At 35.3% G+C, this 15,899-nt stretch overlaps 1 protein-coding gene across 1 annotated transcript; it reads right to left on the bottom strand.

Annotated features, from left to right (window-relative positions):
* Window positions 1-11,214: 11,214 nt before the first annotated feature.
* LOC117791329 (centrosomal and chromosomal factor) lies at window positions 11,215-14,793 on the bottom strand. Its single transcript, XM_034631049.1, has one exon. The coding sequence runs from the start codon at window positions 13,712-13,714 to the stop codon at window positions 11,948-11,950; it is 1,767 nt and encodes a 588-aa protein (XP_034486940.1). The 5' UTR covers window positions 13,715-14,793; the 3' UTR covers window positions 11,215-11,947.
* Between the last annotated feature and the right edge of the window lie 1,106 nt (window positions 14,794-15,899).

Raw genomic sequence — 15,899 nt, 5'->3', positions numbered from 1 at the left:
TTCACGCTTATCTCGTTATGTGGACCATGACTGGCATCTGTATCTGAATCTCTATCTGTATCTGTATCTGTATCTATAGCTGTCTAACATGGCCATCACCTTTTGTAGTCATTAAAGCGCCTCAATTTTCATTTTCATCTTTTTTCTTCGTTACTCGTATTACTTTTGTACCCGCAAGGGGCCAAATCGGTGGTTGGTTTTGCTAAGAAGTCATTCATAAATGATTAACGTTGTGTCCCTGATGGTCGGCCAAAATAACCTTCAGACAAGACATCAGCAAACCGAGGCAGAGGATTTTCCCCATTTCCACCTTATCTGCACGTTGATCGAAATACAAGGAAAATAACTTGATGCCAAGTCATAAAAAAACAACATAACAAATACAAATAATTCTTGTGCCCACATGGACTTATTTAATTTTTTTTTTTTTGCTCTTTTTATATTTTTGTTTTTCATATGAGTGCGCGCTTAATTTGATTTGATTTCATTTTTTTCCTTTTTTTCTGTTTATTTTTCTTTAATTTTTTTTTTTAGATATTTTTTTACTATGTATTTGGGTATTGTGTGTGAGGCTCGGTAATTACGCTGAAAAACTCATTTGACGGCTCGCACTGTCACTATGTGTGTAATAAATCTTTCGATATGTATAATTTGGTGCCGGCGCGGCCAACGCACAGGCCAAATTGTATCTCATAGATACGAGGCGAGCTCGGTCTGTTTGTCTGTTTATCGGTCTGTCTGGCTGTCTGTCTGTCTGCCTGTGCCTGTGCCTGTCTGCGTAAATGTTTGTACTTTGTATTTGATGCCTCCTCTCGCAACGGGCGATGTCGGAGCCCAACAGCTTAGCTGAGGATTGGTTTGGATTGCTTTCGGATCGGAACTCATCTCGTCTCATCTCGACTCATCAGTGTCTGCATCTGTATCTGTATCTCCAAGTGTGTCTGTGTGGTTGTTTGCCTGTTTTAAGCTGCCTGGGGCAACAGTTGCTGCTGCTACGGCTATTAAGAGTGGATTGACTATGCCTAGCCCTGCAATCATTACTCATCTGGCATTTTTCGGCTGAATGCTGAATGCTGCACGTTGCAAGCTGTGTGTTGCATGCCGCATTTCGTTTATTGTCAATGCTCAAAGAGCAAGCATGAAAAGAAAGAAGTATCTGCAGCCTACTCGATAGCTAGCAGAGGGGCAGTTATAAGATACATTTAAGTCACACACATACACAAAGTATCTTTAAGTTTGTGGCACAATTTATTGCTTCCCACACACGCAGACAAAGCGTTAGCCTCAAAATATGACAAGTCATAAATGTCTCACAAATGCTCACTCATTTGCCGCATCTCCAACTATAGATACAACTACAAATACAGATACATCGAGAGCTACAGATACAACTACATCTATGGCATCAAAATAAATGATGCTTTTGTTCTCGTAAAATCAATAAACGAAACGTACATTGAATGACACATCGCTCAATAAACATAAATTACAATTTATTAAACCTTTGCCTTGTTTTTTTATGCTCATTTTCATTTTCATTTCAAATTCAATTCAATTCAAATTCAATTCATTTGTTTACTCGTATTTCTACGCTTCGCTTGTTTCTACTCCCTGCCAACTTGATCTTTGTTTAGTTTTAAATTTTAAATCGAAGCAACTTTCAGCGCCGTCATTTCTTTTCATTTTGGCAGCTATTACGAAAGGAAATAATGAAATCAAATCGTTGCCTAGAATATGATATAGGGCAAGTGCCTACAGTTAAACTGCGCTATAACAAACTTCAATGGAAAATTAAAGAAAATAAGCAAATATCTAATCATTACAAATTAACTGTGTTTTAGAATTTGGATTAGCTAGAAAACAACAAACAAGTTTCTATAACAAGAATTAACAGTTTAAAGTAACACCTAAACTTAAATTTTTTTTTTTTAATAATACACGACTAAAAGCAGTCGGCAAAGAAAAAATCAATAAGACTAAAAATTATGTTAAAAATTAACAATTCAAATTAATATTAAATATAAAAAAGTTGACGTTAAGTTAACGTTACCTTTTAAATATTTTCAGCTATAAATCGATATATCTTTTTTTTATTTTATTTTAAATTCTTAATAATAAATTTCTGTCGACTGACTTAAGTCGCCGTTAAGTAAATAAATACTTTGATGGGCATATAATCAAAGCTCAATATGAAAATATCAAAAATATTTAAATATAACTAATACAAGTTCCGTGTAAAAACTTAAGATACAATCAATCTAAATGTCTTCTGATTGAATAAGAGGGTGTGTCTTGTATCAAGCTTTGACTGTATTATGAAAAATATACAGAAATTGAAAACATTGGCTAGAAAATAGAGAATGAAACGCGAATGATATATGTTTAAAAGTATTTGCGTGTTGTGTTGGCTTTTTTGATGCTTGCTCATTAAAAGACGCGGCGGGAAACTATTTAAAATATTTTAATTATTTGCATATTCAAATGTTTATGGCATTTGAGTTGTTTGCCGCGTGGGCGTCAGCAGTTTTAAAGCGTTTTTAATTGCCGCCTTAGTCTGTTAATCGCAGCCAGACCAGCTGACGTCTATATACCCTGTGATGGGATTGGAATGGGGGCAGCAGGAAGGGAACGAGACCTTCACGAATTGCACCATCATTTGGAACTAGAAAAAAAACAGAATAATAAGTATGAGTACAACATGAATTTCGAGTCTATGGCCGAGTCATGTGGCGTTCAACTTGATGGTTGTTGTAGATGTTGTTGTTGTTGTGCGGCGATTGTGAAAACACTTCACTTAACAGCGAACAGTGAACAGGAACAGGGAGCAGTAAACGGGAAGGAGGAGGAACGGCACTGAAAATTGAAGCCCACATTCGAATACGAGTACAACAACTGCGGAGACGTCAGAGTCAACCATTTGAAACATGAGCCTCGTGAGTGCTGATAATACTCGTGAATGTATGATGAATACGAATGTATGTGCGGGCCGGGTTACGAATGAATGGTGTATGATTAGGGGTGGTGCAGAGGGGGCAAGGGAGAGAGAGTGGGAGGGGTTGACAAGTAGAAAGGCGAGGGCAGCCACAGGCATCGCATATGAGAACAATGACAAATACGTGAGCTGATATATCATATCATTATTTATCATCATCAACATCATCATTGTGCTGATTATTATGGACGAGAGTACGGGAAAAACGGGTTAATGCCTTATATATGAACAACTTTGGCCTGCCTTATTTTATAAAATAGAAAAAAAACTCTTTATTTTTTTTTTCAAATTAATTGTTTATTAATTTGCATATTTCAATTGTATCTTTTATTTTATTATATTTAGGTTTAATTTATATCCCATGCATGCAGCCCAATAAATTTGTTTTAATAATACAATAATATTCGCTTCATATCATAATATTCTACAATTAATTAGATCTTTTATACATCAATCATAATCCATATTTTCATCGTTTTTTCTAAATAATTTACAAGAATTTTCTCAAGTTTAAAGGACCTCCAGCTAATTAGATATATGATTTCCATATATATCTAGGTATCGTTATATATATTCATGTACATAGTTAAGCAGCTAAATGTTATAATAATGGAAAAAAAACAAATATGGCAAAAATAAGCTTATTTTACAGTTGAGTTTTTTCAATTGAAAATACAATGAACAATAATCATGAATAAAACTACTATCACATTTAAATAGATGTATGCACACATACACACACACACACACACAAGCATATGCGTGTGTATCTGTATCTGTATCTGTAAGTGTATCTATATCTGACTATGCAACACAAATGCCCAAAGCATGGCTAATTTTATTGAAAATAGCGACAGAAAACTCAAATTAATGATAAATATCACGCAAAGCAAATGTGAAAAATTGTCGCAATTTGTTTTTTCCTTTTTGATTTAACAATTTTGTGTTTTTTTTGCTTATTTTAAATTTTAATTGTGCTTTGCTACCTCATATTTCTTCTTTATTTTCAACTTTGGCAACTTTCGGGCAGCGTTAACTTTATAATGAGGTGTCGCTTTCCCTCTCCCTCTTTCTGCCTATTTTTAAAGAAAATTTAAATCAAAAATTCCAGTTTTTCAATTAGCTTATTTTCTAGTTTTATTTTCATATATTTAGTTTTGTTTTTCGTTTTTAGTTATAATCGACAAAAAAAAAATGTTGAAATTAATGCATATTTAAGCATTAATCATTTTCACAGCAGAAATTGATAATAATAATTATTATTATATATATATAAATTGTTATATTTTGTAATCTTCTTTTTGCATATACATATATTACTCTGAATATGTTTGTTTTTTCTGTTAATTCAGCGCTTAATCGTATATGGTTTATGTTTCGCATTCATAAGTACTTAATCGGGTTTTCGGTATGCATAATTTACGACAAACCCCCTTCTTCACCTCTTTGTCTTCCTTTCTCATATCCCAAATCTGTCTACATACATATTTTAGTATTTATATATAATTTGTTGATGGCCTAGTTAGTATAAGTATAAGGTTTGCTCCATGCTTTCTCTAGTTTTATTTTGTTTTTAGTTTTTGCTCTTGTTTTTGTTGATTTCAGCATAGGCGTAGTTGGTATATAGTCTAAATATATATAGTTAGTTGCATTATATCGTCGCCTATATAGGTATTAAATTTCATATGGTTTGCTCTTCATTTTCATCTGCTTCTTCTTCTGGTTGCTGTTGTTGTAAGTCACAATATGGTTGGCTAATTTATTGGGTATGCTATCAATTATCATGAATATACGTATGTTAATGTTAGCTATAACTGTTTAGATGTTCGTATCCCTCCGATTCGTGCCAGTTAAGTGGTTTTTGATTACCTAACCCACAAAAAACTAAAAAAATAACTAACACAAAATTTGTATAATTTGCGTGTGTCTCTCCATAAATAAGTATATGTTATGTACTATTTATATAGAGAAATATATGAATATATCTATTTATATACTGCCCATATTTGTATCTGTGGCTTTATCTTTGATTTTAATCCTAAACATTTTTTGGCTGCCATCTGACACATAATTTAGTTTAGTTTCTGTTTGTTATTGTTGTTTTTGTTGTGCTACTTACATACTTAAAGATACTCGTATATATGTCTATATATGTATCGTATCGTATTTATAACATGCTCCTCTACATGTACATATACATATATTGTTGGTATACCCCATACTGCACTTAGGCAGCTCTAAGCGTTAATGCTTTTTAATTGTTAATTGTTTTTTGTATTTCTCTTTTGTTTTTCATTTTCATTTTCATTTCCATTTGTTGAATTGTTTTCTGCTAACTAGTTTTACACGTTGTCATGCTATTTATGTGTATTTTTATTTCGCTTTTGGCCAAGTCTAAAGTTTGTAGTTCAAGTTTTATTCGTAGGCCTTTTTGAACGCGTTATTCATTCTCCCTTTCTCTCGCTCTCTCTCTCTCTCTCTCTCTCTCTCTTTCCATCTCTTTCTTTAAATTGTTTGCTATATTTTGAGTCAATTTAAGTGCTTTGACTTTGTTACTCTCAAGTTTTTGTGCCAACTCAAAACACAGCTCATTATTATTTACTTTTCAGGGTTTTTAGTTCAAGCAAAATGTCGTAATTTGAGCTTAATTAAAGCATTTCAAAATTATACAAATTGCAAAAGAACTGAACTCATTTTCAAAACAACTGAGAAATAAAAAAAGAACGTTTAGTTTTTGGCTTTGACTTGTACACGCTGATATGAAATGCCCTGTAGTATAGTGTAGAAATTATTAATTGCCAGTGACTGTAATCATTATTGACTATTTACAATTTGTATTAATTTACTTACAATACAATACAATAATTTTTTTGATTTATACTTTAGAGCCAGAAAAATAATCATGATTTTTTAGCAAATAATTGTTTATTTTTGTGCAAAAATAAAAATAATCATCTAATTTTGACTTGTCCATACGTTTTAATCGCACAAAAATCGATTTATATAGATTGGCTTACTGAGTAAGAATATATATAAATTTGTCTTTTAGTAGTTTAATTTTGAAAGTATAACTTAAAATAAATCATTATTTTGCTAGTAAATTCTTGAAAATAGTAATTATGCAAAGAAGAATTTAAGTATATTTTGCGCTTTTTTAAAGTGACTATAAATTAAAGATTTTTTTCCCCGTTTTTTACTCGTTAACTGTGACAAATCAGTTTTGACATCATCTTGGCCATAATAAAATCCACAAAAATTTCTATTTTATGCATTTACATCATTTTTTGGGCTTGTCTTTCGTATAATTTGGTATTAGGGGTTTTGTGGTATATATGAATTTATGGTCAATCTATTGTCCTCATCTGAAAATTTAGAGAGTCCAATTAGCCGTGTTTTAATTAATAAATAAATAAATTTTTATAATTTATTTAAAGCTGCTTTAAATTGTTGAAATCGTTGCTGTTTTTGCCGCTCTTTACATTTTTCATTTCTCCTTGTGCATTCATGCATACAAATTATGTTTATGTTAATTAGTTAGCTAGTCATTAATTTCTTTTATCGTTTTGCTGCTTTGTTGTACATTTTAATTGAAGCTTATTAAAATCGTCGCTTGGTAACCAAATATAATGTTAGCATTGACTTAAATATTTATTTGCTATTTGATAATGCGGTACTTAATTTATGACTTTAATTACCATGAACGCACAAAATTGGCCCTTCAAAAGTAACTGTCATTATCGGCACGTAACAGATGAATTATCGAGTCAACAAAAAAAAAAAGAGTCGAGAACTATTTTCAGCGAGACTCATAGAAAATATATGTAAATATGTATGGTAATCAAAGTGTAAATGAATTTTTAGTCCGGGCAAATGTTTTAATTAAGTCGCAAATTATGTAGCGCTTGGATTAAGCTGACCCCAAAGCAGCCACTTGAAAAAGTGCAAAAAATGAATGAATGAAAAGCAAAAACAAAAGAAAAAAGGCAAACATAAACTGGTTGTCTGCTCACTCTCTCGCCAGTCTAAATGTGTATTTCTTTCTCTGTCGCGCTGTCCCGCATAAACATGAGCTTTATGACCAGCCTCAATGCGAGGCGTCCCTGTGTAAAGCTCCAACTACTCTTCTCTCTCTCTTTCTGCTCTGCCACCCACACTCGAGTCGTTTGTTAGACAGCTTCCGATGTCGCTGTCGCTGCCACTGTCGTTGGCTTCGCAGTCGACGTCATTGTCGCATTTTTTGTCTTTGCTTTTCATTTTGCGCTCTACTTGAGTTTTTATCGCCTTTTTTTTAAATTTTTTTATTTTGGCGGCGCTTGCTGTGACTTTATTTCATTTTTTTATTTGGACTTTGTTTAATGCGCTTTGCGTCATTTCATTTTGAGCAATTTTCGTGAGCTTTTTCTGTTTGCATTTTCAGCTTAAATTTAAAAATAACTAATCATCTGCGTCTGTATGTGTGTGTGTGTGCGTGTGTTTCATTTGATTTTGTGTGCAGGCTTTTGGGTGTATTTGATTTTTAATGCCGTTTTATTTGCATACTTTTTTTGTGTTTGTTTCGTATTTTATGTGTATTTTGCTGGCCCATTATTTAGTTTATTTATCTCTGTTGATGACTTTTAAATGGCACTTGCTCTTAGGCACAGCGGAATTGGGATTGCACAAGGGGGGACGAATGGGAATGGGGAATGGGAAGAAGTGAAATGAATGCCAATCGAAAGGCCAAACAGACACACACACACACATTTACACATACATTAGTCAATTAGTGTTGAACAGCAAACTTTGAAATTTAACGAAAAAAACATCGAAAGTTGTCATCAATAAAGTTTTGTTTTTTTTTTTTGTATTTGCTGTAAACAAAGTTTTATATATGAAGCATTTAGATTCTACTAATTCAGACCCCCAAAAATGTCTGAGCTCATTTCTATTTTTAAGCAATGAAAGAAAAAATACTAAACACTTGAATTTTCGAGTGCAGCACTTGAAAAGCAGGCACCCATTATCTTTAAAGATTTTCCTCAAAAGCACAATCGGCAATTGAAACAAGTGCAGCCTTTGTTTCAGAGTTGCAACTCAAGCACCTGTCTGAGCTACAGTTAGTCAAAAAAAATTTTGAAAGATATTACAAAATGCAATATTTATTTAATTTAATTTAATTTAATTATTTTTTAAATTAAATAAAAATGCATAAATTACATTTTCAATAATTTTTTTGACTTCGAAAAAATGTTTGAAAAATTTAAATTTTTGACTTTTAAGGAACACCGACATTTTAAACGGTTGTTTCAAAAGCAATTCTCTTTAAAAACTCTATATCCTATAACTTATTTTAAGCTCGCAAAGTAAAACGAAGAAAGATCTTTTTCCAAAAAAAATTGTATGTGAACTTTGTATTTTATCAGAACAGTTGCTTTATCAACAGCAAACATATAGGATTAGTTATAAAGGATATTAAGATAATTTTTGCTGACCACAATTATTTTGATTTGATAATTATTTATTTAAAATAGTTTAAGTCAACGAATCTTATTCTTTTATCATGTTTTAATGTAAGAAATTAAATATAAACCCAAGAAAACGGTTTTCTTCTGTAAAATAAGATAAATGTATTTTATATATTATCAAAACAATTACTTGAGCAACTGTGTGCTTGAATATTGTGTAGTATGCTTAGAGTGTATGACGACAACGACCTCGCATTGAATGGCTTATGAATGATTTTTGAATTATCAATAGAATACAAAAAATACAAAATAAACACTCAGACTGAGACTCCGATTCAGATTCAGACCTGTCTCGGAAAATACACATAAAGATAGTAGTAAATTTTAATTACTGCCAATTGGCAGTATTCTAATCTATGAGGGCCACTTTAATATATTGTATGAATTGAATAAATGAATATATATGAGTTTTTTGAATAGATTGCAATCATTTCCCAGAGTTAAATCAGCATACGTGTAAAAAAACAAACGTTTTGAAACCCTGCTTTAGACTAAACAAGATCTGTTGACGTTTTGCTTTCTACTACTTAGTATAACAACTTATATATGGACTTGTAACTAAATACATAGATCCATATAGAAACTATACTATATATATGTATACTCGCTAAGTTCGCATGTGGTCTACATAAGCAGTTGGGGGCAGTTCCTGTCATGGCGCTGGTTTTGTTTTCTCGTCTTGTCTTGTCTTGACTTGTCTAGTCTTGTCGTATCGTGTTGTGTCGTGTCTTGTCTTGGCTATGGACTCGTTTGGATTTAGGGCAGACCAAAGTGAATCATGTGAATGAATTCAGTTTAGCTCACTCACTAATCAAATGGGTAAACGAGTCCACTTTTGGTCAATGGGAAACGGATGTCGTTTTCTGCTCTACGCCTTTTAAGTTTTTTATTTTTTCATTTTTGTTTTCGAATCTACAAACAAATTAATCCGAAAGCGGTTTTTTCTTGTTGTTGTTTTCTGATTAAATGTTGCGTAGCTTTTTATTTTTTTAACTGTTGATAAAATAATATGCACTCCTATGTGGTTTTATATACACCGGATTTCCTATGAAGAAAATATACAATTTCTAGAGAAAGATTAGTTGAAATTTTTGAGAATTTCTAAACAATTTCCACCTAAAAAGAAGTAGATTATTTTTTTTAAGTCGAAATAATTGAAAAGCTCTCAGCTTATTTGACCCAGTACATTTAAGTTTAACAAATTACAAATTTTCAATGCATTTATCTTTTAATTAGATTTAAGCAGGTATTAAAACAGAAATCGAAGCCTTAAACCTTTAACCGGTATTAACCGAATGAAATTGGTAATCCTTCTGAAATCCTAACCAAAACAACACTTTTTAATATACCGAATCCGAAATTATTAAAGCCGAATTAGCCGATTAGTAACCGATGCACGTATAACGGTTCGTTACGGTTCAATCAAGCACTAAATACTATTATGTTTATGTGATTTTATTAAATAGTTATTTTTTGAAATCAAAGAATTTTACTTTATATAATATCTTTTTTATAACATTTCTACTCTTTTTATCGAAATCATACCGGTATTTCGAAAATCAAAATACAAACATAACTAAAACTTTTAACGGAAACCCATATTTAATACGGTTTGATAAGGAATAAAATAAAATAATTTCTATATAGTTAAAAATGAAGTGGGTGAAATAAGCTGGGACCCACTGTAAGTCTTGCTCTGCTTGCATTAAACATACCAACATTATATGCATGTATGCGTGTATGTATGTGTAACACAATGCGATCATTATGTGGGCTCCTCATAATCAACGACTTTGACTGCGACCTCCCTTTTTCTACTCCCATCTATGCGCACACACACACACACATACGCACACAGACTTACAATGTGTTTGTATATGTATGTATGTGTGCATGTGCGAGGCAAAAGCTGAAAGTCTTCCATCAATGACAACAATCAATCACAGTGACTTGCGGGCGAATCGGAGCAAAGAGGGGGGAACTGAGAGAGACGCTGACACCAAAAACAAAGCAACGAAGCAAAGTGCGAGGCGAGCAAGAAATCAAATTAAAGCAGCTCGCAGCACAGTGACAACAACAAAGTAAACTAAGGTAAAATATAACATAATATCAAACGACAGTGGTGTGGGAAGAGGGGAGGCAAAGCAGTAAATATAATCCACAGAAGATAAAAAGAAATGCCGACGGCAAATACTGTTACTTTGGCTCTCTTCGGCAGTCAAATCAATTAGTACGAGTATATTCTGCATTTGCTCTCATTCGGCAATCTGTGCATCCTCTCTTATATTTTGTTCTGTTGCTCTTTGATCAATTGAAAACACAATTTGCTTAAATTTTCGCATTTTCGCATATTTTGCTTCAAATAACGTCGCATAATTTGGAATAATTTTTATTTGCATTTTCATTTTAAATAGAGGGTGTGTTTATGTTGTTGTTGCTTGTGTATATAGGGTGTATCTTTTCATTTATTCAATTTAGCTGAAGAGATTTCCTTTTTTTTTTCATGCATTTCTTTATAATTCTCGTTTTAATAATAATAATTAAATAAGCATATGTTTGTTTAGTTTTTAGCATTTTTCATTTACTTGTTATTATTATTGTTGTTGTTGGTTTACACGCATTCTTGTTTGTTTTTGTTGGTTTTGTTGTTTTTGTTTAATTTAAATTAAATTAATTACTAAAATTATTTTATAACAAATATCACTACAATAGTTTGCATTTTTTTGTTGTTTGTTTTGTTTTGTTGTTGGTTTGTTTTTTGTTGTTTTTTTTTTTCGTTTATCTCTTTTTATCAAATTACTACAAGTTACTAAAAGAAAATGAAATTCAATTATTTTCATACTTTTCTTCTGGTTTTGGCAACAATTGTTCGCAGCTAATTTTACAAGTACATTTAATTAATTAATTACAAATCAAATCAAAAATAAAACAGGTCAATAATGGGTTAACAGTTTGCCCATGGGTTAAAAACAACAACACACAAATTGTTCAGGTTGCATTTGATTCTTTTCGTATGACAATAAAATGCAAAACTGAATTCATTACTCTTGTTTTTACAAACAAATCTCTTATTCAAAAGATATCACAATTACAATGCTCAGTGTTCTCTTTAACTCACTTAAACTTTACTTTTGCACACAATCTCTAACACACGCAAGCTGCAAGCAAAGAGAGCACTGAGCTTTCTCATAATTACAGTGCTCGTCATAGGTTTATTGTCATACCAAAAAAATGTTGCACGTATTGTTTCATTTTCAACTCAAGGCAAATGACATAAAATTGAATTTCAACTAAAACAAGACAATTTCCAATTTGTTTACTAAAATCAAAAGTTCTCTCTTTATCTCAATTATTTCATTGACGTTTACTTGGTAAGCGTCTGTCTCAATTGTTGTTGCTGCTGCTGTCGATAGTTGTTGTTGTTGCTGTTACTCTAGTTGTTGTTGTTGGATCACACGTTGTAGCAGGAGATTTGCTGCAGTTGCTGGAATGTTGGCGCTGTCGCTGCTGCTGCCGTCGCCGACGTTGCTGCTGAGCCGAAGGGCACAAACGAAGCCGGCCCCAAATTCGCTGCCGCTGCCAGCGAAGCTGCCGCCGCCGCTGCTGCGTAGGGATGCATGCGATGCTGCGTGCGCAGATATTGACGGTACTTGCCGCTCAGCTTGTCCGTCGCCGTGGGCGGCAGGCGGTGCATGGGCGTGGCCTCAGGACCGGCCTGATAATTGCTAGGAACTGTTGCCATCGGCGACCGATCGATCAGCAGCGCTGCCGCCGCCGCTGCTGCTGTTGCATCCCATGGTGCAACTGGAGGTGGCAGGCAGTGTTGTTGTTGTTGTTGCTGCTGTTTGGCGGCTGCGCTGCTGGCGTAGCTGCCGCTGCCTGAAATTAACGCATCCCGTTTGCCAGCAGCGTTGGCAGCAGAGCTAACAGCGGCGTTGGCAGCGACTGCAGCTGCGTTGCTGCTTTTGGCTGAATACAGCGCTGCCGCATGCTGCATGTGTTGTTGTTGTTGTTGTTGCTGGTGAGAGTGTGTGTGTGCATGTGAGTGTGGGTGTGTGTGAGAGTGTGGGTGGGCGTGGGAGTGTGAGTGCTGCTGCTGCTGTTGATGCGGCGTCAGCGCAGCAGCCAACTGTTCCCATTGACCCGACGCCGACGTCACTGCTGCTGCTGCGGCTGCTGCGGCGGCGACTGCGGCTGCTGCTGAGGTGGCTGAGTGGCTTTGGCTTTGTTGACGACTTTGGTTGCGTTGTTGTTGTTGTTGCTGCTGCTGCTGTTGTTGTTGCTGTCGCAGCTGTTGTTGTTGCTGTTGTTGTTGTTGCTGCTGCACTGGATACAGCGCCTGCTGCGACATTTGTGACATTTGCTGCTGCTGCTGCTGACGCAGCTGCTGCTGATACGCTGCCTGTCGCTGCTGCTGTTGTTGTTGTTGCTGCTGTTGCTGCTGTTGTTGTTGTTGTTGTTGCTGCTGCTGCATTTGTGTCTTACGTCTGGCAGCGCTGCTTGGCGCTGCAGCCGCTGTTGCTCCTCCACCGCCCACCGCCGCTGCGCTGCTGACTGCACTGCTGGCAGCGCTGCGCGCGGTCGCCGTCGCCTGCATGTTGTTCACGAACGGACTGCGACGCTGCGACTCCATTTTGCGAAAATAACAGGGATGTATCATCAGCAGCGGCTCGACGCGTTGACCGGCGGGCGGCTTTGGCTGATTTGGCAGCTCGTACTCGACGCTACAGTCGACGTGCAGCGGAATGCTGTAGTCCTTGCCGCTGCTGACGCCGCTGCTGCTGCCGCCGCTGCTGACAGCGCTGCTCAAGGCAATTGCTGTGGCGGCGGCGCTGCTGCTGTTGCTGCTGGCGTTGCTGCTGCTGCTGTGTTGACGCTGCTGCTGCTGCTGATTGCTGGCAGCAACCTGCGTCGCAGCGTGACGTGCGTTGTTGTTGTTGTTGGCGGGTTGATGCTGGCGTTGTTGCTGCTGTTGTTGCAACAACTGTTGCTGATGTGCAGCAACTGCAGCATGATACATGTGTTGTTGTTGCTGTTGATGATGATGTTGCTGCTGCTGCTGTTGTTGTTGCTGCTGCTGTTGCTGCTGCAACTGTTGCTGTTGTTGTTGCTGCTGCTGCTGCTGTTGCTGCTGCAGCGCTGCCGACATGCTGTGCGAGAGCGAGAGCGAAGACATGGACGACATGTCATAATTGGCATAACACGCAGCCATCGTCATTTTTAACTCTTGTTGTTGTTGCTGTCACACAATATTGTTGCTATTTTCGTTTGTTTAGAATTTTCTCTTACTTTTTGTTTAGCATTTCATTTTAATGAGATTTGCAACTTTTGTTCACTTCACTTTTAAGAAATTGGCACTGGTAATCCAAATGAGAGCGAGAGAGAGCGCAGCTTTTAACGGTATTTAAAGCTGCTCTTAATCCGTTTGTTTGTTGTGGGTTTAAATTTCAGTGTGTGTGTGTGTGTGTGTGTGTTTGAGAGAGAGAGGAACCTTAATCCATATGCTGCTGTTGCTGCTTGCGTGTTGATTTTTTTTTTGTCGCTTTGTCGCACCCGTAATTGAATTATTATTTTTTGCAGTTTATTGTAATGTTTAATCAGTCTTTAATTTATTTTTGTGTTTCTATTTTAGCTGCAAATTGAGTTTTTGTATTGTTGCTTAATTTTGTTCAGTCTTAAATGCAAATACACGCGTGTAATTTACAGTTTTTTTTTTTTTAATTGTTTTATACAGCGTTCGTTCAAGTTTGTAGCTCAAAACACGTCCGTACCCGTTGAGCAGCGCAAGCGAAATGAAACGACAATTTAATATTGTCGCTTTTGTGAGTTTTTCAGAATTCAGCGCCCAACGAGAGCGCAGCGCTGAATTGGCGCGTTAATGCTGAATGAAGAGAGAGAGAGCGCAAAGACAGCTGTTACGCGACGCCAACCTCGACGTCAACGTCAACGACTTTGTTTTTATTTTAGTTTTGTTGTTGTTGTCTCTCTTTTTTTTCTTGCATTTTGTATACTAGTTTGTGTATACAATATTTTGTATGTAGCTCACTTTTCTGTCACTTTAACTTCTGTTAGCTAACTTGAAGAAATGTTATTAAATTTCCAGTAGAAATGTCAATTTAATATTTTGAATTTTGTTTCGTTCACGTTCTCGGAGTCGTCTGCACGCGTCGAACTCTCTCAAGCAACTGTCTTTCGAAGTGTGGCCCTTTTTTGAGGCCAGCAATTTACCTGCTGTTTTGTTGAAGCAGCCGCACAGCTGATTGCCGACTCGGCCGTGACGTCGACGCGTATTCAGCAAACACACAAACACACACACACACACATATTGCTTTGTATCGTTGCTGCAAACGCTTAAGCCAATTGCATTCAGTGGCTGAAACTGAAACACATGCCGCATCCACATGGCTCGCGCTCACTCTGTATCTCGCTCTCTCTCTTTGGCCGCTCTGTGTGCGTGTTGGTGTCGTTTACAAATTCAGCTATATAATAGCTACGGCGGCCATCTTTACAACTGCGTTTGTTGTTTGGCTACGAGAGAGAGCAACGTCTCTGCCGCTGCCACTGTCGCGGTCGCTGCTGCTGCCTTTTTATTTTGTAATCATATTTTTGCTGCCGTTCTCGCTCTTTTAAGCGTCTGTGTTAAGTGTTGCCCTGCTTTAATTTTTATGATTTCTTTTATGGCCTCTCCGTCTCTGCGCAGTTTCAGTTTTATGTGTTGCTTTGATCTTACAGACTTACATATATATGTACATATGCCACCAAACTGTTGTTAGCTCCGTTTTAATGGCATCGGCGACAAGCTCTTGAAAATTCAGAAATACATAATGTACAATGTGCAAACATACTTAAATATTTAAGTACCGTATGTCAAGTACTGATTTGGACAAGAAAATAAATGGCACATATTATTTTTAATGTTTTTCCAATGCATTTATCCAATGCATATCATTATTTGTTTTTGTTTTGAGAATCATACGCAAATTTGAGTATTTAAAAAAAATAAAATGTTAAACAATGTAAGAAATTATTTTATTATACCAGCTTATGGTTATTAGAAGGAATGTAATAATTCTTTAAAAATATTCGTTGGTGTTAAATTTGTTATAAAATAATAAAAATTATTAATACAATTTGTGTATTTGTCAAAACAATTACTTGACTAAAAGTAGTTTCTTTTTTAGTTTGATACAGTAAGCAAGAAATTGTTTTGATAAGATAAACTTACAAATTTTCTTTATATACGTCATATTTTATTAATCCATAGTTTTTAGAATACGTTATAAAATAAAAAATAATATTCATTGAACTTGTATTAAAATGTTTGAATTTTTATTTTGTCAAAACACTTTCTTGACTAACTTAATAAGTTTTTTAATATTTTGAAAATAGTTAAATCCTATGCA

Source organism: Drosophila innubila, assembly GCF_004354385.1.
Source record: "Drosophila innubila isolate TH190305 chromosome 3R unlocalized genomic scaffold, UK_Dinn_1.0 2_E_3R, whole genome shotgun sequence".
NCBI lineage: Eukaryota > Metazoa > Arthropoda > Insecta > Diptera > Drosophilidae > Drosophila > Drosophila innubila.
This window is presented reverse-complemented; position numbering and strand designations above follow the sequence as displayed.